We start from the raw sequence: 23,785 nt of genomic DNA on the forward strand, positions 1-23,785 counted from the left end.
GTAAATCGTCAGCTAACGTTAATCTCGGTCACAACACTGAGCAGAAATCACCTGCTCGGGTAATCTGGCGGGCCTGAAACGGTGAGGAATTAGCACGCTTACTGTAGGGGTCCCATTAACCAACATGCATTGCAAACAGAGAAAAAGGCTTACTGTACATTTGTGCTTCAGTATTCAACTTGACTACCTGTGCTGTGATCACGTAGACACACACACACAAACACACACACAACCAGCCCGACTCGGGTCAAACTCAGGGGTACGTCACGTGCTGAGGAAGACAGGAAAGAATAGTCGGAGAGGAGAGGGTGAACGAGGGAGGAGAGAGAGGAGAGCTGCTGGAGCCAAACTAAGCGGTGTGGAATGTGGCCTTAGGCAAGCCTCAAACTCTAACGCACGGTTCTCCACTTCATCCCTTTCCCCTGCACTAAAGCAGACCAGCAGAAATAAGCAGCTCGGTTTGGCCTTTTCCCCTCCCTCCCTCCCTCTCTCTCTCTCTCTCTCTCTCTCTCTCTCTCTCTCTCTCTGGAGAGCGAGAGAGTTCCAGCGGGTCTCAGAGCGCCCCTCTCAGGATTCACATCTCAGGAGGATATAAGACGATTGTCTAGCTCACATCACATACCCACCATGACAACCGCCACCATAAAAAAAACCTCACAGTACTATTATGGGTACACAAGACAATTAGGTAAAGGTAAAAGACTTCCACCACAGTTCTCTTCAAAGACTAGCCTACTTGACAGATTACAAAAAATTCCACACTGTTTGGAATAAAGAAATGGAGATATTAACCACTCTGCGCTAACAACCATGGTAACAACCTTTGTGACAAAATGGAATTAGAATTGTAGTTAACATCTGCCCCTCTTAAACCTTCATGACATCACACAACACAGAGCTCACATGATTAGATGAAACCTTAGCTCCTAAGGTTACTGTGCTCTTCAGAGTTTATACTTCATAGGTCAAGCTATGTCTGCGTGGCAAGCTCAACCAACCGCATGTGAATAACAACAATAATAAAAAGCATAACAATTTAACATCACACACTCCCGTAACTTACAATTGTAAACGCCACAATCGTTGCGTTTCTCTTAGGAATTGGGTAAAAGTTATTCAGCCCAGACATCTAAACTACACTTAAAAAACATTTTATGTTATACTACTAAGAGCATTAATGTTGGATGTAGCAGCCACGCCACTAACAGATACATTACTGGACCATCATCTTAAAAAACGACTTAGTTACTTCATTAAGGGGTGCAAACGCTAATTAGAAACACCAGAATTGCCGTCACCATTTTATATAAATATATACATTGAGTTTTTTTCTTCATAAAAAAGCTACTTTGCGCCATTATGTCTTCACAGCAAATATATAGATAGATTTTTTTTCCTTCCATTTGTTTTTGTTTGTGATTTTTCATCTTTGCTCTCTTCCGAGCCACTGAGCTTCCACTGGAGCAAAGGATGCTGGGTAAGGCTATGTACATGTTGTGGTTTGGGTGCGAGGGTTAGGGCGGGTCCAGATCAGGAAGCCACTAGTCCTCTGGTCTATGGTAGGCTGGCGATGTCTCGTTTGGGTGGTGGACCATTGGCTGGACCGCTGGGTTTAGCGCTGGCACCGTTGGCCTTGTCCTCAAATATCATCACCCTGAGAGAGAGCGGGAGAGAGAGAGAGAGAGAGAGGAGAGAGAGAGAGAGAGAGAGAGAGAGAGAGAGAGAGAGAGAGAGATTGATTTAATTTGACTTCAGATTTACAGGGTGCAGCTTGTGGCAGTCTTGAGATAATTGCACATTGCTATTGTATTCCGAATCATGTTGCATAATAATAATTGGTCTTGATTGTTGACTGGTCCCGAACCAACAGCACAAGGAATTTCTTCCTACAAAAAAATCTTTCCTGCATATAACTGGAAAATAAATAATATGGTGTTTGGAATCTGATGCTACATTTGATTCAACATAATTCAAAACAGTAATTCAAAACAATCACCCCCCCACACACACACTCCGACAAGATGTGAATTCCCCATTCAACACACACACACACACACACACACACACACATTGGAGAAGCTGACGATTGTGGTGCCAGTTGGCAGTGTAAGGGTGGCTTCCTGTGCAAAAAAGGTACAAACGGGAGGCAGCAGCTGAGAGACGACTACTGACTGAGGAGAACCGAAGCAGACAGATCACCTCGGCAACCCACTGAGTCAAACAAGAGGATTAGAGTGAGAGAACAGACAGACAGAGAGAGAGAGAGAGAGAGAGAGAGAGAGAGAGAGAGAGATAGAAAGAGAGAGAGGATGGAGAGATAGAGATAGAAAGAGAGAAAGAGGATAGAGATAGAAAGAGAGAGGGAGGCAGGATAGAGAGGATAGAGAGATACAAAGAGAGAGAGAGAGAGGGATAGAGACAGGAGGTGAAACATGAGTCAGACTGACATTGTGTTGGATGAAAAAACAAAGCAGAGAACACAACTGTGATTAGTAAGGAGAGGAAAAGAAAAGGGAGAAAGTGAGCAGAACATAAAGGAGAAACAGAAGAGGGATACAGAGAGGAAGAGAGAGAGAGGAAGAGAGAGAGAGAGAGAGAGTGTGAGTGACTGTGTGAGTAAGTGAGAGAGAGCAAGAGAGAGAAGACAGGTCTATTCAGAGCTGACGTCTTGCTTTCCATTTCTGGTAAACCTTTGCAAAGCCCTGATAAGCCCTTAACAAGCACACACAAGTGACCACACACACATACACACACCAAAGTTCTTATTCACACCAGTCAATATAATCAAGCACACACAGGTTCACTAAAACTCTGCACGTTATGCCCCACAATTCATCGCATTTGTTATCCCACACTGCCCTGAAAAACTACTTTACCCACAATTCAACTCCCCCACCCCACAGCTGAGCTTCCTGTTTTAAGTTCCAATATGCTGAGTGGGCTGGGGCCAGCACTGCAGGGTTCCTGCCTGAAGTCCCGGATTATCTACCAGAGAAAGGAGGTCACCGCTCTAACCCTTAAGGAGCCCTCACACACACACACACACACACACACACACACACACACACACACACACACACACACACACACACACACACACACACACACACACGTGTGCATGAATGGTGCTGGCACACTGTTAAGCTGTGAGTATGATGACTGGAGACAGAACTACAGTGAAATCAGAAGGAGGGTGATGCACTAGTTTGGACCCAACTTCCCCTACAGCTACAGTGTGTTCACACTACATTATATAAGTACTTCACCTTATCTGCAAATATGATTAGTGTGTGTGTGTGTGTGTGTTAGAAAGTGTGTGTTTAAGAGCATTACATCAGTCACATAATGTAGTGTGACAATGTGTTTTGCCATGTGTGTATGTGAATGTGCGTGTGTTTGTATGAGTGTGTATATGTATGTACATGCGTGCGCGTGTGTGTGTGTATGAGTGTGTATATGTATGTACATGCGTGTGTGCATGCATGCAGGCATGTACCACAGTGTCCACTGCCTTTAGCATATGAACTAATCAATATATCAGATCCACAACTGGTGTTACTCACACAACCCAGTCACGGGTCTGGACATTTCTCGGTGTGTGTGTGTGGCTGTGTAGGTCTGGCTTTGTGTATGTGTGTGTTTGTCTTTGTTTGTGCTTAATCATGTAACAAATGTTTGCGAATAGGTTAAAAAAAAAATTGATTTGAGTTCTCTGTGAACTTGGTAACAGAAGAGGTAGCTCTTAGCAAACAATACAGCTCAACGAAGTGTTGCTGTTGATATCAAACAATTATTTTTACACAATGCACTCTATGCACAACTCTATTTTAGATTTGCTTATACTGGCAGATCAACTTCCTGTTTACATTAATACATTGGCAGATATGGCTCTTTTCTATAGTCATTGTCTTCGAGACCTCTGGTTAAATAACTTTAGCTATTTTGTTCAACTAGCAATAGCCTACCATATTAAAACTGACAGGTCAGTAATCTGTCATTTTCTGTCATAGCCTACTCTCTGTACAACATCAGTCGTGCATAGAGCCTATTACCTTCAAATTGTTCGAAATCTCAAGTGTTCGGTGTGTCTGTGTGTGTGTGTGTCTGTGTGTGTAATGCGTGTGTGTGTGCGCACATGTGTGGGCGTGTGAAAGTGTAGTGTGTGTGTAAGTAATTAGCTCTAACTGACCCAGCAGGCTGAGAGCAATGCCACACAACCAGACGTTACTTTAGAGTAACTGACGCCCAGCTGCTGTGACCGATAACTGCCAACTCCTCTAGAGCAGGCCAGAAGAAAGAGAAAGAGAAAGAGAAAGAGAAAGAGAGAGAGAAGGGAGGATAGTGAGAGAGAGATGGATAAGGAGAAAACTACAGAGCAGGAGCCAATGAAATGAAAGAAAGAGTGAGAGACAGAGGGAGAGAGAGGTGAGAGATGGAGACAAAGTCTAAGATAAACAAATGGAAGTAAAGGATAAAGGGAGAAGGAGAGAGAGAGAGAGAGAGAGATAGACAGAGTGTGAGAGAAAGTGAGGTCTGTTTTCTGTCCAACCAGTGATTTTTTTTCTCTCTTTCTCTCCCTGGGATAAAGAAACAGAAGAACAGAATGCTGCTGAAGTTTCCCTTGCCAACAGACAGCGCGCGCGCACACACACACACACACACACACACACACACACACAATCCCACAAATGCATACATTAGCAGCTGAAGAGAATGGGGGCGTGGGGGGTGAGTGGGGCCAGAGAGAGAGGGAGATGGAGAGTGCGAGTGTGTGAAAGCCAGGAGGAGGAGTATTATAGAGTGCTAGAGAAACTGTAAAAGGAGGTGAAGAGTTTGGAGATGATTTTTTTACAGGGTGAGGCAATTAGCAGTCAAGAGACGAGAAAGAACCAGAGATCACTTCTTATCACCTTTCTTTCTCAGTTTCGGTGTCGGTCTCTCTTGCGTTCTCTCTCTCCGTCCTATTCTCCCTAACTCCCTCGCTCTCAGAGCCTGGTGACTAAGCCTGTGTGTGTGTGTGTGTGTGTGTGTGTGTGTGTGTGTGTGAGATGAGTCTTGAAATGGAGGAGTGGGCAGAGGAATGCAGTAGGAGAGAGGGAACTTGGAGGGCAAGATAACAACTCCATTGTGTGTGTGTGTGTGTGTGTGTGTGTATGTATGTATGCATGCATACACACACACACTACCAGTCGAAAGTTTGGACACAGCTACTCATTTATACAAATAAGTAGCTGTGTCCAAATGTTTGACTGGTAGTGTATGTATGTATGTGTGTGAGTGTCAAGTCGGTGCACGGTCTCTCAAAGTCAACGCTGAGTGTGTGTGTGGTCAAAACGGGGTCAGTGAAGTCCAATGAGAATCCTCCAGAAAGGAGAAAGAACAGAAAGCTGAGAGTAGCTAACAGAAAGATGAGAACAACTAAAGTCTGCAGTGGTAAAAAGACAAACAAACACACACACACACACACACACACACCTGTTTCTACGACAGTGAGAATTCAGATTTAATAAAATATGTATAATGTCAACCCTACTCACACTGCTAATATTCACCCCAAACTCAAAATGTTGCTTTACATACACTAAATGTGCTCTCAAAAAATATGCATTAATGCCATAATAAATTCATAAATATATGCATCAATGCCATAATCACTGAATACTGCTAAATATACACATTAATAGCGGGTGCACACACACACACACAGTGTCCAGATCAGCCGTTCAGTCACAACTATAAATGATTGACAACTAAATCCTCCAAACCATCCATTAATTTCATAAGCCAGTAATCAGCTTTTTTATTGCGGTGAGTGTGCATCTCTCTCTCTCTCTCTCTCTCTCTCTCTCTCTCTCTCTCTCTGTGTGTTTGTTTGTGTTTAGGAGTGGGGCATGCTTAGTTGGGTTGTTAGCTTAGGGCTCAATTGAGATTGTTGCCAGATAACTTGTCTACTTTCAGTAATGCAACAAAGCTGTGACAAAACACTATGCATGCAGACACACGCACAAGCCTCATCTTCTTTCAATACATTTGGTGGAATATGTTTAAACGCACAAAGAGAGAGAGAGAGGGCAAAATAAACTGCTCTTTTGCTCTGTGATCAGTTTTAGGATTAGATGAGGATTTGTTCAGGCAAGGGGCCATGGAAATTACTTATTCTGGAGAGTCCATGTCACATGCTAGTGAGTTTGCAGCAAACAAACACAAACACACACACATACATACATACATAGGGTGTTGGGCATGTTTGTGTGGTGTCCACAGGACATCTGGAGTATATTTTTTAAGCTTTTGAACGAATAGCTACAACTTGATCTGTGTGTGTGTGTGTGTGTGTGTGTGTGTGCACATCTCTGTAGGCCTAAGACTCTTAGACTGCCAACATCTCCATCTTCATGACCGATTTAGCATCACTCCCTAGCAAATCCCTACCCCACTGAAAAGGCAAAAAGCTTCAGTCAAGTCCAACCAGCACATCCTTATTCAGATGCACTCATTTACTTCACAGCTATTTTAAAGCACAGAGAACCTCATTAGGACATGAAAGTCATTTAGATAAACCACTCGTCACTCCAGAAATTAAAGTAGGTCACATTGATGCCACTCTCTAACTTTAGTTTTTTTTACACACACATACATACATTTTCAAATTTGTTTACCTTATATCTAACTGATTAGTTCTCTTTGCAGTCATGGTTTGTATGTGTTTATGGTTGTTGTTGTTGTTATTATTTTCATTTGTTATTATTACTATTCTGTTAAAATGATTTAGTCTATAACTATAAGTATTTTTTTATGGAAGCTATATGACTACTTTGAACTGCACATTCTTGATGATGTCTATCGCTATTGTTGTGCATTTCTTTGGACAAACGCAAATGCTGAGAACTATACCCATAACATACATACATATATCAATACCCACGTACAACATACATACGGTTCATATACCATACATACATAACTACATGTGCATACATACATCTGGAAACAGATGTCCTGAAATTACTCTTCAGTTCAGATCTTATGTAACGGGGCGGCATTGACTTTCTATAGTGTGGGGTGCAGCAGCCAGTCTCCAGCTGATGAGAGTCCTGCAGAGCCACAGCCTGGTAGCGTTCCTGCAGGGCCACAGCCTGGTAGCGAGTCCTGCTGTCCCTCTCTGGGTTTGGCTATAAGGGAAACCTACTCACCACCAAACTAGAGCACTTTTATTTCAGCACTGCTAAGTGGGTCCCTTACTGAGTGCGCTACATCTTCTCTCTCTCTCTCTCTCTCTCACACTCACACACACACACACTGCAGTGCACACATGTGAGCATACACATAAGAGTGTGAGGGTGCACGCACACACACATACACACACACACACACACACACAGACACAGGAGCATGTAACCACACACACAAATGAAAACATGCACACAAATTTTGACATATACAGTACGTGCATACACACACGCACGCACACACACACACACACACACACACACATTCTCTCCCTCGCTCACACACACACAGATATACACAGACACACACTGCATCTGGTGTCTGCACAATCGAAGTGGAGTCGGGTTGGGTGGGGGTGTGTGTGTGTGTGTGTGGGGGGGGGGGGGGGGTTATGTAACCATGGACACAGACAGGAGTGACCATGTGGTGAGCAGGGGTGACATCACAAGTTAACCCCTGTGGCGCCGATCATGCTGTAGAGATGCTGATGCCACACACACACACACACTCTCTCTCGAGGAAGGGAAAACAACAGGTGTGAGAGCAGCAATTTGCCACTGATATGTGACTCCCAACAGCAGTCACTGACACACACACACGGAAAAGTTACTGATACAAACACACTTTCTCTTTGTTCAACACTCTCGCTCACACACACTAATAGTCAGCCTCTTCACACACTCACAAACAGACACAACTTACACAGTCTTCCTAAAATTCACACACTTGCAAATGGAAGCAAATGGTATTTTCTTCAAAGACCTAAAATGAAATGAATGCCTTCCCTCATTCAAAAGATACTTGCAAATGGAAGCAAATGGTATTTCCTTCAAAGACCTAAAATTACATTAATCCCTTCCCTCATTCAAAATATACTTTTTTACAAAGTACACTTACACACTCTCTCTTTCTCTCACTAACACACACACACACACACAGACCATCAGACTCACAGTTTGAGCACGGCCGATCTCTTGCCCAGCATCATCTTGACGAAGTCGCGGTAGTTGATGGTGTCACTGACGCCTCCCGTCACCTCCGAGATCATCTTCTTCATCTCCAGGTGAGTCTTCGGAACGCCCAGCTTCTCCATCATGCGCTTCATACCCATCATGTCTGTCACACACACACACACAGTGACTACTGTGTCCAACTTTTTTTTAAATTAAATACAATGTACTATCCCAACAACATTCACTGACTGATGACCAACACACACACACACACACACACAGCAATCCTCCTCCTCGGTTGGTTACATGTTAAAATCACACTGGCCAACTGTGCAGCTGGGTGTACACCTCACACCTGTTGAATATGAGGCTGGAGTATCACTTTCACAGCAGGAGTCCCACAGGCCCACACTCACACACACACGCAGAAGTTAGTCTTAACTACAGTTAGAAGGGGATAGTATCACAATACATGCAGAAAGACACTTCTTTCTCTCTCACTCACACAGACACAGACACACGGTGTCAGACTCACCAATCTCTCCTTGGTCGTTAAGGTCAAACTCTGCATATTTATCTGCAAGTAAAGAAACAGGAATGTTTAAAGACCTGGAAAAACACTGTGACTTGAGCTGTGCTGTGCCACTCTCTCTCTATCTTTCACACACACACACACACACACACACACAGCTGTTAGTGGCAGGTGTGTGTGGTTGTGGTAGACCAAGGTCATTTATAGGTCAGCTGAGGTGGTGACGAGTGAACAAGGGCAAGAAAAAGAGAAGTAGAGATGGAGTGGTGAGGTAGAGGAGTGAGAGAGAGAGAGAGAGAGAGAGAGAGAGAGAGAGAGAGAGAGAGAGAGAGAGAGAGAGAGAGATAGAGATAGAGATAGAGATAGAGATAGAGATATATATATAGATAGATAGATAGAGAGAGAGAGATAAAGAGAGAGAGAGAGAGATAAAGATATATATATATATATATATATATATATATATATATAGAGAGAGAGAGAGAGAGAGAGAGAGAGAGAGGGAGGAGAGATACACAGTTTAGTGGAGTTGTTCACTAATGTTGATGTTTTAACTGTTTCTCTCATGTCTACATAACTTTGTGTCCTAACCTCTTCTTTCCTCCACCCTCCTACTCATCTTTTCTCTCTCTCATCCCTCTCTCCCACTCGTCTTCTCTTTCCCTCTCATCCCCCTCTCTCACTCTTCACCCCTCCTCTGTACACTCATCTTTCTATAATCCAGTCCTTTCCTCCTAATTACTTCAACACTACCTGTTCTCTGGTCACACACACACACACACACACACACAGTCCCTTCCTCCTAATTACGTCAACACTACCTGTTCTCTGAACAGCCTCACACTCTGCTCCATGGTGCTGTACCAGAAGTAGCACAATGAGAATGTTTTAAAATGACAATGTAAAAACACACACACACACACACACACACACACACACACACATCTACTGTATGAGCAGTACTGTTCACTATTGCCTTATCCATCCCTCTCTCCACCTCTCGCTTTCTCTCCCCCTCCATCTCTCAGCACTGAATGGATCCTTGGTTACAAAAGTGGTGCTGTTGTTCAGGGGGCCTCAAGTCCCCTAACTGTGTCATGGTGTGTGTGTGTGTGTGTGTGTGTGTGTGTGTGTGTGTGTGTGTGTGTGTGTGTGTGTGTGTGTGTGTGTGTGTGTGTGTGAACGTCTGACAGAGACAATTGTGCCTAGCGACATTCCAGCCCCCTTCAATCCTCCAGGGACAACAGGGGCCTGTGTGTGAGAAAGAGACAGAGAGAGAGCGAGAGAGAGATAGAGAGAGAAAGGAGGAAGGGAAAGAGGGAGCGAGAGAGAATGAGAGAGTATTTTGTGCTAGTCTCCAGCATGGATGATGCCTCTCTATCTAAAGAGGATATCACACATTATATCACCTTACGCCTTAAGTTACCTTCCCTCTGTCAAACACGCACGCACATGCACGCACGCACACACCCCTCCTCCTCCTCTGGTTACTTTTGTATACTTCTTGACTACTTCATCCCTAGTTCACTTCACTACCTTTCTCTCCAACTCTGAATGGAGACAGCTTATCTTTTTCAAACCATACAATTACACATGAAACCGAAACAAAACACCTCTTTCCCCTTCTATCTCTCTCTCTCTATCTATCTCTCCCTCTCTCACTCTGTCTATCTCTGGCCCTCTTTCTTCCTTTCTGCAGCTCATGTTTTCATTCCTTCTTCGTTGCAAAACATTTATTCTCCAGAACTTTCCTTTCTCATCTCAGCATTCCTCCTCATCCCTCTCTCTCGCTCTGTCTCTTTTCTCTCCATGTCTCCCTCTTTCTCTGAGCTGTAGTCCATCTCGGGAAACCTCACACAAAAACAAGTAAGCATTCCTCCAATGTGTGTCAGGGCACACACACACGCGCGCACAAACACACACACACACACGGACGCTTGACTTCATCACTCAGAGGGAAGGAAGCATTAAACGTCCCACATACTCGACGCACCCGACCAGTAGCGCGACAATGTGACGTCACAGAAGCACCGTAACCATTTATACTCGCGCGTGGTGGTCGCAACACTAGTTGCAATATTCTCCTGAACAGAGGTGTCGCTGTTGTGAAAAGACTAACATTAACTACTTAAACAGCAGAAGAAGCTGCAGTAAGAAACACCAGTAGCTAGCCTCTGTGATGGTACTTCAGACTTTGGTTGCTACTATTCACAACTACCATCATCATTATCATGTAGTTTCCAAGGTGTGTGCACAGGTAGATAGATAGATAGATAGATGGATATATAGATAGGTACTTTAGTCATCCCGAGGGAAATTTTAATAATTTAAACAGTTTAGTTAGCTAGCTAGCTAGCTAGCAGCTGGCTGAGTTTGTGTAATTTCCTGAAGTGGAAAGAGATTTTGTTCAGGCCTTAATAGATATCCTTTGTTTGAAAATAAATCGTTTCTATTCTTTCCTCTTAATTCCATGTGTTGCAACTCTCACTGGTAACTTTGTTAACTTATCCAGCAAACTATTAAAAATTCACGACTGTAACAAAACACTGCAACTCGCTTGCCCTCGAACTAGTCCATCTTCCTGTTTCCGCCTTGTCGCGCTCGTCTGAAAAAAAATGAGTGGTGCGCTACCTCGCGCTACACGGCCAAAACCCTGGCGCGCCAGAGAGATCTACGTCATTTTGACGTCACATTGTCGCGCTACCGGTCGGGTGCGTCAGGTATGTAGAAGCCTTTAGGGTCAAAGGTGAGGGGTGAAAGGGCAAGATGAGGAACAGGAAATACAGGCCTCACAGAAGCCCTCAGCTCCCAGTGGTCTCTGTGTATATATGAGAGAGAGAGAGAGAGAGAGAGAGAGAGAGAGAGAGAGAGAGAGAGAGAGAGAGAGAGAGAGAGAGAGAGAGAGAGAGAGAGAGAGAGAGAGAGAGAGAGAGAGAGAGAGAGAGATAGTGTGAGTGTGTGTGAGAATGCGTGCATCTGATACTGTGTATGACTGCCTGAGTAAGCATCTTAAGAGTGTGTATATTTGCCTGTTTGCCTGAGGCAATAAGTGCATGTTCATTCCTGTGTGTGTGTGTGTGTGTGTGTGTGTGTGCGTGTCATCCTGACTCCCAGACCTAGTATGGTGCCTCTGCTACTTTAGATGAAACAGATGCCAAGACATCCAACAGAGGAATGCACACACACACTCATTTAGCTGCGTATTCGCAAAAAGACTTGGATGTACCTCTGTGTAAGTGTGTTTACACCACATATATAGTATATAGCAATAACCTTCATTTGGCTTATATAAAACACAAACACACACAGTTTACACACACACACACACAAACACACACGGTGTACACACACACACGGTGCTCTGTGTGGGGTTAGTAATAAGAGGGGCATCTGTAGGGGAAATCATAAGATGAGGACTGGAGGTCATCTGTGAATTGTGCATCTCAGCACTTCACTTGGCTGTCCGAATAACTTGTTTGCACGCACACACACACTCTCCATTTTCCTCATCTTAGGCCACATGTTCTCCCCTATGGCCACACACACACACAGAGAGAGGCCTGGGAGTCACCAGAGGTGAGGCAGAGAGGTCTGGAACATTCTACTGCTGCCACTGCGGACCACGTTTTCTCCTCGGACACATGCATCACAACACTGACACACACACACACACACACACACACACACACAAACACATAAATCACAGCAACTGTCTAAAAACACAAAACAGCCCAGTTACACACATACACACGAGGATAGCGCTATCTGGTAAACACATCACACACACACACACACACACACACTACACACAATACACAAGAGAGAAGCCATTCACAGGTGCCACAGTGTTTGTGCCAAGACTGTATGCTAAACCATACATCAACTGTCATAACACGACGTTCTCACACACTCACATGAGTGTAGGACTGTCTGGAAAAAACACCCCCATACACATCTGCATAAAAACCTGGACGACAATGTGTGGAGGTCTAGACTGTATAAACAATCATGCATTTCTGGACCCAGGACACACACATGCGCTTGAGCATGCAAGCGCGCACACACACATACACACTTACTCACTGATTCTCAAAACACTCCAACACACGTCCTGGTTTCTGTCTCTGCATATACATCTAAAGCTGGGAATGTGTTAGTCAACACGTTCACACACACACACACACACAACCCCCTCCCCATACACACTATACATTGTGCTGCCATTATAAAAATTAATCTCTCTCACTGACCTAATTCATGCCCAATGAGCAGTAGTGTCTGAGTCATTCCTCAAGACAACAATGACTATGGTATAGGGAGTGATATGGGGATGGCATAGAGTGGTATGGGGATGATAGGGAGTGGTATGGAGATGGCATAGAGTGGTATAGGGAGTGATATGGGGATGGCATAGAGTGGTATGGGGGTGGTATAGAGTGGTATGGGGATGGCATAGAGTGGTATGGGGTGGCATAGAGTGGTATGGGGTGGCATAGAGTGGTATGGGGTGGCATAGAGTGGTATGGGGATGATAGGGAGTGGTATGGAGATGGCATAGAGTGGTATAGGGAGTGATATGGGGATGGCATAGAGTGGTATGGGGGTGGTATAGAGTGGTATGGGGTGGCATAGAGTGGTATGGGGATGATAGGGAGTGGTATGGGGTGGTTTAGCGCATGGTATGGGGGATGGCATAGGGACAGTGTCTGCACAATGGAATCTGAGGTGGTGTATGTCCCTGACTAGGCAGCGGGCACTCTGCACAGGGCATGAAAGCGGTCGCAAGGCGGACTTGGGGCGCCAGGCTGTCCTCGGAACCAGAACATCACTGTGTGCCCGCAGGCTCAGCTGTGGAGCGAAGCAGCCAGCTGCGTTCCATCTGGACCCCGGTGACCTTGGCGTGAGTTCGGCCTGAGGCCCGCGGGCTGGTGGGTGACTCGTTGGCGAGCAGATCACGCCAGCGGCTCAGACACGCACCAGCGCAGCGCACAGGCTAGCCAGGAAGCTGCTCCTCTCCACCAACACATTTCATTGATTTGTTAGGATATTGGTTTTTTTTTTTAAAGCATATTCTAGGACTCTTAGTAATTTTTCTCCTCCTGCATTTGCCAGATAGGATAGTGCGGAGTGACAGGAAGTGAGTGAGTGAGTGAGAGAGATTGGAATCAGGAAATGACCGTCGGAATCCAAACCAGAGTCCCTGTGGACACTTGGACCATGTGGTTATGCAGCAGCTTCTGCCACTGTACCTTCTGTTTTTTTTTGTGTCAGTAAACATGTGGCGATTTCTCACTGTCTGCGTGGCCACAAATTGCGCGCAACTCCTGTGGTAAAAAAAAAAAATCACACAACTCACACACAACCAAACCTTCCGTGGCCAGAGTAGCTTGAGACAGACACAAACAAACACACTTACACACAACCAAAGACCAACAGACACTGTACACAGCTTCAGTAGCCACAGAAAGCCCTGGCCTCCCTGGCCAGAGTAGCTCAACACACACACAGTGTGAGTGATCTGTGCTTCTTACTTTTAAAGGAGTCCAGTTTCTCAGCAAGATCCTCTTCATCTCTGTACTTTTGATCTTCCATAAACTCCTATATCCAGGGAAAGAGAGAGAGAAAGAAAGAGAGCAAGAGAGAGAAAGCAAGAGCGATAGAAAAAAGAATGGAAAACAGAAAGAAAGAGGCCAAGATAAGAGAGAGATAAAGAAGGAGCGAAAAGAGAGGGAAGAATGAAGGAGAGAGAAACGCAAACACAGATCAGATTCCCACACGGCCAAAGAGCAGCACAGCTCAGATAACAAAGACTCAGTGTGTCTCTGTGACAGAAAAAAAGTAGAGAAAAATAAACTGCATGTTTCTTAGACTGATGATACCTGTGCTGTTCTCTCAGCCATTGTGGTTCATATTTTCAATTACTATGGATGTGTGAATACATACTGTGTGTAAATGTGTTGTGTTTGTGTGCAAGTAAGAGATGTTTCTATCATAGCTGATGCACATATTTAGTACAGACTCTGACACACTGCTGTGTGTGTGTGTGTGTGTGCGTGTGTGTGTGAGCGCGTGAAAGACACATTGGAATGAGTCATGGAGACCATGTGAGTATGACTGACAGCAAAACGTGTGTCACTCATTCTTAATCTCTCTGAGTGTGTGTGTGTGTGTGTGTGTGTTTGTGTGTATTAGGGGTGTAACGGTACACAAAATCACAGTTCAGTGAGTATTTCGGTACAGTTAGCCTGTAGGTACTGCTAACCTAAAAATTGCTGAAGCGCAACATGAATAGTATTTTGAAAAGACACATTCTTTTTTGATGTTAACTATACAAATGCTCCACAAGCAAAAACGCCTAGATAGATAGATAGAAAAAGATTGATTGATTGATTGTGGTCCTCAATGGAGTGGGGGTGAATCTCCTTGATTAGGAGAGACAAATAATTGATGTTTCTTTCCAGTATAGAATCGCCTTGGTCAATCATCAAACTCTACTAAATACTATGCATGAAATATAAACACCAGTTGTTGTCATGGTTTTTGATATGCTGAAAAGTGTTGTTTTAAAAACTGTTTCCCAATCTACATAAATGCAAACGTTAAAATGCTGTTGCTGCCATGTAGAAGAATTATGTAAAGATATTTAAATTGGCCTAAACCATAGCATTGTTATAGAGTATTATTTTTATGATCTTGACATTCTGTCCTCAGTTATAGCATGCATGCAGCAATGCTGTGGCAGTGGGCTAAGATCTGAATAGACAGGAAAAAAAGTCTGTGTCTTCATCACTTAAATGATGAAATGTATGACCCTGGGTTCATGACCAAAAAACAGGAACTAAGTTTGTGTTTTCTCTGTGTTCTTGGACTTGAAATGTTGACCTGATCTCGACCTGATAAGTCAGAACATTCAAATAATTAATGGAGACCTCTGTGCTACTGTTGATTACTGTTAAAGACTGCATTTGGTACATTTGGTACACATCTGCATTGAAGCCAATGTCCTGTACCTAAACGGCTCGGTACTAATACATGTACCTTTACACCTCTAGTGTGTATGTATATCTGTGTGTGTGTGTGTGTGTGTGTGTGGGAGAAAGAGGTTTAGCATGCCTCTGTGCAGGACATGAGGACACACACACACACGCGCACAACAGTTGCTGAGCTGAGCGTTATGATGAGTTAAGGATAGGGTTAGAGCTACAGTGCACACACACACACAGGCAGGGACAGGCACACACACACGTGCACACACACACACACACACACACACAGAGCAGCTGAGCTGAGTGTTATGATGGTTACTGAGCCACAGCAGGGATTTAAATGGAAAAGAGTTCAATATGCACCGTCTGTCTGAGTGAAGGCAGTTCAGGACAGAAAACTGCCCATCAATAAACCCACCACTGGCATATACCACACAGGACACATGCCAAATCAACAGCGTGTTTGTGTGTGTGTGGGAGACCGAGTAAGAGTGGTAAGAGTGAGTGAGAGAGGGGGGAGTGAGAGGGGGGGGGGGGATGACCTGTTTGTCACTTAAGTGTAAAAACAGTGACATACATGCTACTTCTGCAATCAAAAATAATACTTTACACAACATTTCAACCCATACTTTATATGATGATTAAGGTGAACGTATGTATATCTAAGCCAATGGTAAATTACCTCTTTTCACAATCTCAGCATCAGCAACTTCAGTGTCTTACTCAGGTGTGTGGTTCAGTGTATGAGGGAGGGCAAGCCTGTGAGGGAATGTGCTGAATCAACCTGCGTGAGTGTTACTGTGGTCATCTAAGCCTCAAGGACAGGCAACAGTTAGCCCTGACTCATCGTTGAAGCACAGGGCAGAAGATGACCGACTAACTAACGAGGTTAAGGCACCGTGTGTTGACACGATTGTCTTTGTCGGGGAGACGCCAACGCGGCCCTCATCAGAGATGGCAATGCCCGGGGGGGGCATAGACTATCTGGTTGTCAGCAAGCGACTAAAAACACAAGGCTTTAAATCTAATTCGTTTAAGTGTTATGCCCTGACGCATTTCGGCCCAATTATTATTGCTGATTCCAGCTAAACACCACAAGGAGCAGGGTAATGCCGTTAGGTTATCCAGCTTATGCCGGTTGAATGCACTGATAGGGCGCACCCGTTCTCCCGCCGAGACCCCGGCATAGCACTGCGACCTGAATTAGGCTACTCCGGCAACAGCACTGCAAGCAAAGCAAACCTCTCTGACAGATTGCCAGAGGAACCTAAGCAAAGCAGAGAGGAGAGAGAGACTGAGTGGGGGCTGTGGGAATGGTTGCGAAGGCTCAAATGCCAGAGCTGCTCCGTCCGCCGTCGCAACCGCGACACAATGGGCTCATTCATTCAGCTATCGAGACACCTGCTTCCCGTCGGAGCGCAAGAGGGTTGCGGATTCAAGGGTGGAGACGGGGCCCCCTCTGCTTCAATAGCATTATTTTAACTGTATTCACTGACTATTTGTGCTTAATAAAAGGTCAGAACGCAGAGTACGCGCCACTGACAACTGATTAAGGTTTCCGTTGGTAGGTCGCGGCATGGGAGGGTCGGTCCTTAGAGCACATGCTGTACCCCCACCCAACCCCACAGCTGGGAATGACAGAAAAGCAACAAGTGGCTTTCCTTCGGAGGAAAAGCCGGCGGGCTGATTTATTTCAAGTGGCTCTAATAGAATTCATCGTTAAATAGGTCACTGGTAAAAAATCACATTCTACAAAACATTTAAATTTGCCAGACGACTCACATGACATGCGACTCTACTCTCCTTTACATGGTTCATTTATGCCCTTATTATCATTGGATTAATTCGTTTATCGACAGGTTCATCAAGGCCAAGTGTGCGAAATTGCATACCGAGATGGCACCTACTACACAAAAACACCAGCTAACGTTACAGCCAGGAGACCCAGAGAATGGCACAGTCAAAGAATAACCCACCTTGTTTATTTCTTCCAGCCTCTCCCTTTGTTGGGCTTTCAGTAATCCAAAGGTTTTACCTCCTGCAGACATTAGAAAGCGTATTTAATATTCGAAATTCCACATGGCACTGAGGTTAGCTCTGCCTATTTGCTAACAGAGGCTAGCAGGTTTGATAAAGACCTCTACAACAGTAGCTAACATCACAGCACTAGCATTCCAGTTGATAACGTTAGGTGACCCGCTTCGCTGTTCGAATCATAACGTTATAAATGGGAATTGTGTTTTGGATATCAACGTATTAAAAGGCACATTTCTGTAATCTTACCTTGCATATTCTGATTCGAAGGCATCGTGGCAGAAAAAGAGGTTTGTTGGTGATGAGAGCTGGGACAAAACGCAGAGTCTGCGTGGCTGTGAACGCGGTTGTCCTCACTGTGTGGATCTAAACCAGAGAACTCACGCTAGTGTAGGTCAAGGCGAGTGTAGCGGTACCCTAGTGATGCGCTCCCGGCTCACCAGGAATACTGCCAACCCTTGAGCCCCATCATGTGGACAAAAGTGTAATGATTGTCACACGCGTCAGTCTTTTTTCACCTCAGAAGCATGGAGCTTGCTTTAGTTATGTTGTGTAAATATATATATTTTTATATAAATGAAATGAAAATCACAAACAAACAAAACTAGCCTACAATTGATAATAGCTTAGAAGCCTACATAGACAAAGAACAAAGAGGAAAATAATTGTAGCCTCCCAGATAGCACAATCATTTTGGCCCAAATTTGGCCCAAGACTGGCTTGCTATTTTGGCTGGGTTTTGGAGTTGGTAAACACTGCCACCATGTGGCGAGTAGGCTATTAGCATTTTCGATAGACGCTGAAGATCTTAGCCGCTAGATGGCAATGTTTAGGCCTACAACATTGTCGAGCGATCATATCCCTATGTACTCTATTGTCCACATCCTACTTATATTACCAGGCAAATCTAAACATGCAGTGTATTTTCCTCATGACTAGATACCCCTAAGGTCTGCCTTGCACTCTTAAAGAATTAACGGAAACTTGTTTAGCCTATAAGTGAAATTCCAAGGGTTCAAAAGAGTGGGGCAGCCATAGACGTATGGCGACAGCTCCCGTAACATGTTAATATAACTTAATTTGAAAACATGTTTCTGTTTTATAGCAATAAATGAAATGCATTTTTGATCATGTGTCATTTGAGTTTGAGCAGTAAAATCACACTAAGCTTCCCAGATAGCAAGAGGCTAGTGGACCACTGTCGGTCTATTGCGGCCGTAGCTGGCATTTTGCTCATCGTTTCTCTGGCGGTCCGCTGGCGGGTTGCAGACAAAATTTTCCAATATTTTGCCACTAGGCCTATTGGTCTAAACTCTTTTTCATTTGTTAACTTATACTCCATAAATAATTTTATGAACTTTTCCTAATATTCATGACAAGTTAAATTTAAAGAGATGGTCCAACGGCGGACCACAAGTGGCATGCCACCGGCGGCATAGGCCTACCACCAGTGGTCCGCTATCTGCCAATCTGATTTTGCTATCTGGGTCAGGCGCGCCTGCAGGTGTACGTCCGTACGCACTGTGCGTACCATCACTCAACAACGAGAGAAAATTTACCTTGTGTGTGTGTATATTCACACCATATTGGCCTACCATACCTTTCCAACTATGCACAGTATCCCATTAGTTGCATGCCATCAGGCTATTTACAATTTTCTATTAAGTAAAGTTAGTGAACACTTATCAAAATTAACGCGCACACATGTTTGAGCAGGAGAGAATACGCACGCAGGCACGCATAGGCTACTTGTTTTCTTTTACTCGGCTTTCTATATGGTTATCAGCACACAATGTTGAGCTAATTCACTAACTCAATACTCATCATGGATATCACAAGTTTAAACAACGAAAACAGAAAGGATGGAGGCAGCAAAGCTAGAGGAGCTATTCAAGATGGGCAAGAACAAGGTTGGCTAAGCAATTGGTGTGCTTGTCAGAACGACTGCATTACAGCTGCATTACAACCAGACGTTACAGTACGCTATAACACAACTAAAGGTAGCTTTAGCCTGTATAGGGATGTATAAAGTTGCCCAAATGAATAGGTAATTGTAGACGTTGTTGTTGCATTATTGCATGTGGATGTTGTTATGCTATATGCACGAACCTAAAGGAAAAATACTGTCCACGCGTGAAGGTTTTTTTTTTTTTCCGAGGGGTGGGTGTGCGTACCATAGCATTAATTCCTGCAGGCGCCCCTGATCTGGGTTACACCCTATGGTTACACCTGCCAACTAGCAAGAGGCTGGCAGACCACTGTCGGCCCACTTGGGGCAGATCTGGCGGTCCGCTGGAGTTTTGCTCATCGGTTCTCTGGCAGTGCACTGCAGGTTGCAGACAAATGGCCCAATATTTTGCCTTGAAAGATTAGAATCTTTTAACTAATGCCCCATTCAAGCTATACTCAAAAGACTACAATATCATTGATGTAATTTCTAATCATTAATGTATTTTCACCATGCACCTACTGGCGAATGCATACAACACAACAACCCTATGGTTTGTGTACCCTGTGGCCTCGTTTTGGTTTACAATGGCCGGTAAATTATTTGAAGAGTATAGTCAGATACTTTCTATGAGAAAACACAGACAGCACTCAAAAAATCCTCCAGAGAAATGCATGGGGTAGTTTGTAATGCCAATATGGCAATTGTCTGTCTACACATATCCCCGCCCCTTCCGTGGCAAAAAAGTCGACATGTGAAGATTGTGCCAATCAGGAGATGTGTTGTGAAAACATCGAGCCAATCATGTGCTGTGATTTCGTCACTGGTGCAAGGTTGGTCATTTCTGTCCGAACAGATGCCCGATAAGTGCCCAAAAAGCATTGCGATATGGCCACCAAGTGGAAGGACTTGCCTAAAAGGACTTAGTGTCTTCAAGATCTTTTGAAGACAGAGAGAGATGCCCCTGTCCCTGCATGCTATAACCTAGTTTTCCATAGGCTACTCTAGTTTTCCACTGTGTTTCCAGATTGGAAAGACCTGTTTTCATTTTATGTCAATTTGATGAGCAGGTTGACTAACCTTCTTATTAAAATTACATATGAAGAATTTGAATACACATTTTGTATGCATGCAAAAAGTACCACCAAAAGACAAACACAAACGAGGAGGCATGGCTCAGAGGTGGGTGTGCTTTGGCAAGATGGACATAATTTATATGAAGAGTTTGGTTCCAAAAAGCTAGGCCTATATCTTCGATTTTAAAGAATTTTCATGAGTAATATTTCTCCATGTAATTTCAGTGTAACTGTAATTGGGTTATTGTTATTTGGTTTATATTCACTTAATCAAACCATTGTAATAGCCTATTATTGATATTACCTAAGATATGCATACACAATTAAATAACACGTGCCATAGACTATTAATGTTTTTAAAACTGGAGAGACAGCGTTTTGAAACCAAACTCTAGCCTCCTCTCGATTATATGACTGTCAGGGCCGGATATACGCTGTGATGTCTGGTGCAGGCTAATTAAAACCCATCCCCCGTCGGCATCATGGGTTTGATCTGCTCTCTGGGTGGAGTTGTTGGAGGGATAGACTAAACTTTTCTGAGGGAAAAAGGGAACCGGCTGCTTCCACCCGACGGAGTTAGTTTTGCTTCAAACTGAAATTGTGTTCCCCCTCGGATAACAGAAGATTTGACTTCCTCTGATACTTGTGTCTGTGGTTTACAGGTTTAATATTGGAGTATTTTTGATTTTCTCTCCGAATTTCTATAGTATTAAAAAGAGAAAATGGGCAATAACTACAGCAAGTAGATTCCCCCTCCTGCCAAGGGCACGTGCGCTAGATTTATGTACAAGAAATACGGAGCTGAAAGTTGCGCGCAGTCACCAAAATGGGAGAAGTGGACCTCTACAGCAACACCGAAGCTGAGGTGGCCCCCGGGTGGCTCGTTTGAGACGGACGTTATGGAATATCTTCAGCTCGTCCTGTGCGAACAGCATAAGACATTTGTGGATTGGCGAGCCTTCACTTTGTGGAAGGTCGAGTCATTGATACGCCAAAAGCAGAATGTCGTGTGTCACCCGGTCCCCAGTAGAGAGCTGAAAACATCATCGTCTTGCGGCCACCCCGTAACACAGCTGGGAGACCCATCTCCTGGGAGTCTGGTTCTTAACAAAGAATCACTGAACAATGTACAAGACTCCTCGCTTTTACTTCCAAGTACCAAAGACAGCCTGGAGGACTTTACATTGAAATGCGAAAGTCTAGCTGAAAATGTTGGGCTCAGTCACGAAGAACTTGAAGCAGTTTTGCGTGCAAAAAAGACTATCGAACTAATATTGCAAAAAAACAAGGCAGCATTGGCAGCGAGTGACATGCCTAAAAGAACGTCTGCGTCAAAAGACAAAATCACTGTATGCTATGATAAAGTCTGGAAGCACTACAGGTATACAAAGCGTAGTGAGATCGACTGGCGACATGTTATGATTGCAAGCAGTAGGAATGTGAAAATCCTTTGACATATTTAAACCGTTTGGACCATGCGTTCATGTACTGCGGCGGCTTTGAGATGACTTACATCCACATTGCGGAAAAATACCTGGTGGACCGTTTTGTGAATGGCTTGAATACCAAACTTGGAAACGCACTGAAGGAAAAATTTCGACATTGGCTGCATTTAACCATAAATGATATAGCGACAGAGGCAGAGAAACTGCACAGTTGTATGAGGAACGTGCAGAGAAGGGGTGCTAAGGATGCAGCAACTGCTCCTCTGCCCCTTAACGTCCAAAGTGCCTTTTTGAAAAGGCCTAAGATTTTTTTCCAAATTAATTATTAGTAGGCCTACAATATTGAACATTTCATAATCATTTATGAAATTATAATAATACAAAAATAGCCTACTACATTCTGTCAGTTTACCCCACACCAATGTGAACTTTTACTTGCATTACTTGACAACAGATTTTAGACATTAGTCATCCACCTTTCAGTCTAACTTTACCAAGATGTTGGAGGAGACGTTGAGCAGGATAAGGTCACCTTACTGGGGAACGTTCATTAGCCTACTCCAACTGATGTGATGAAAAATAAACGTTAGTGCCATTAATTTAAGAACAATCTTGGTTGGTGGCTATCAGGCGCATAATTCACTTTTAATTGCCAACAGAAAGGTTGGTCATTATATGGTGTTTCATTTTTACAGTGCAGGCACAGATGCTGTGCTGTGTGACTGTATAGTAGCCTAGCCTAGATGACACAGAGTATTTTGAAAGGAAAGAGGAAGCATTGATGTAAAGATGACTTGGAAAGATAACTGTGTCATAAACATGTGTTTTGTATTTTTTTTAAATTGTAAATAAAAGTAAAAATTGAACTTATATGGTGATTTGAAAATGGGTTGTAATATCTGATTGGGATTTATAGTTATTGTGTGTGTTTGGGCATTTGGACAGCCAGGTTATAGTAGCCTTTAAAGGTGATAAAACTGAGCCAGTTCAGGCACTGAGTAGGTGAGATAGGTACTTAGGCTACTGTTAACAATAACGCTAACACACCTGACGCACCACCGGAAATAAATGAGCTGGCTAAAGAAAGAGCCTTCCAGCATCAAAGTGCTTTTATTAGCATGACTGTGTGGGTGCAGTGTTGCAGAGTAGGCTACAGAATGGAGATAGTAAGATGATAGGGGTGTGTGTGTGTGTGTGTGTGCGTGCGTGTGTGTGTGTCTGTAAACACAAACACAAGTCTACATTAGACTGAGTCCCTCACTCCTACCCATCAGGAAAATCTGAACATGCAGTGTATTTCCCTCTTGACTAGCTAAATCTTATTTTTGCCACTTAGATCTGCCTTGCACCGTTAAAGAATGAACTGTTGATTAGTGATTCAGAGAGACTGTGTGGGATAATTTTTATTTTTCTCATTGAATGTTTAGTATACCATATATATATGTAGTAAAATCTAATTACCATCCTCCTACTCTGACCCTTCTGAAACCCCTATGTAGGAAGGTTTTGACTTGAATGTTACGATGACCCCTGTGTCATCGAACTGATGGTGACCCTCAGGATGAGGGGTTGTAAACATTT

The 23,785-nt window shown here is 43.9% G+C and overlaps 1 protein-coding gene across 1 annotated transcript; it reads right to left on the reverse strand.

The window, feature by feature from the left end:
- Positions 1-119: 119 nt before the first annotated feature.
- aif1l (allograft inflammatory factor 1-like) lies at positions 120-18,167 on the reverse strand. The gene is made up of 6 exons (XM_042059434.1): positions 17,985-18,167; positions 17,678-17,739; positions 14,247-14,313; positions 8,719-8,760; positions 8,184-8,346; positions 120-1,654 (listed from the first exon to the last, which is right to left on the reverse strand). Exons 1-6 carry the CDS (start codon positions 18,007-18,009, stop codon positions 1,555-1,557), a joined length of 459 nt encoding a protein of 152 aa, XP_041915368.1. The 5' UTR covers positions 18,010-18,167; the 3' UTR covers positions 120-1,554.
- Between the last annotated feature and the right edge of the window lie 5,618 nt (positions 18,168-23,785).

This window comes from Alosa sapidissima, chromosome 13 (assembly GCF_018492685.1).
Source record: "Alosa sapidissima isolate fAloSap1 chromosome 13, fAloSap1.pri, whole genome shotgun sequence".
Lineage (NCBI taxonomy): Eukaryota > Metazoa > Chordata > Actinopteri > Clupeiformes > Clupeidae > Alosa > Alosa sapidissima.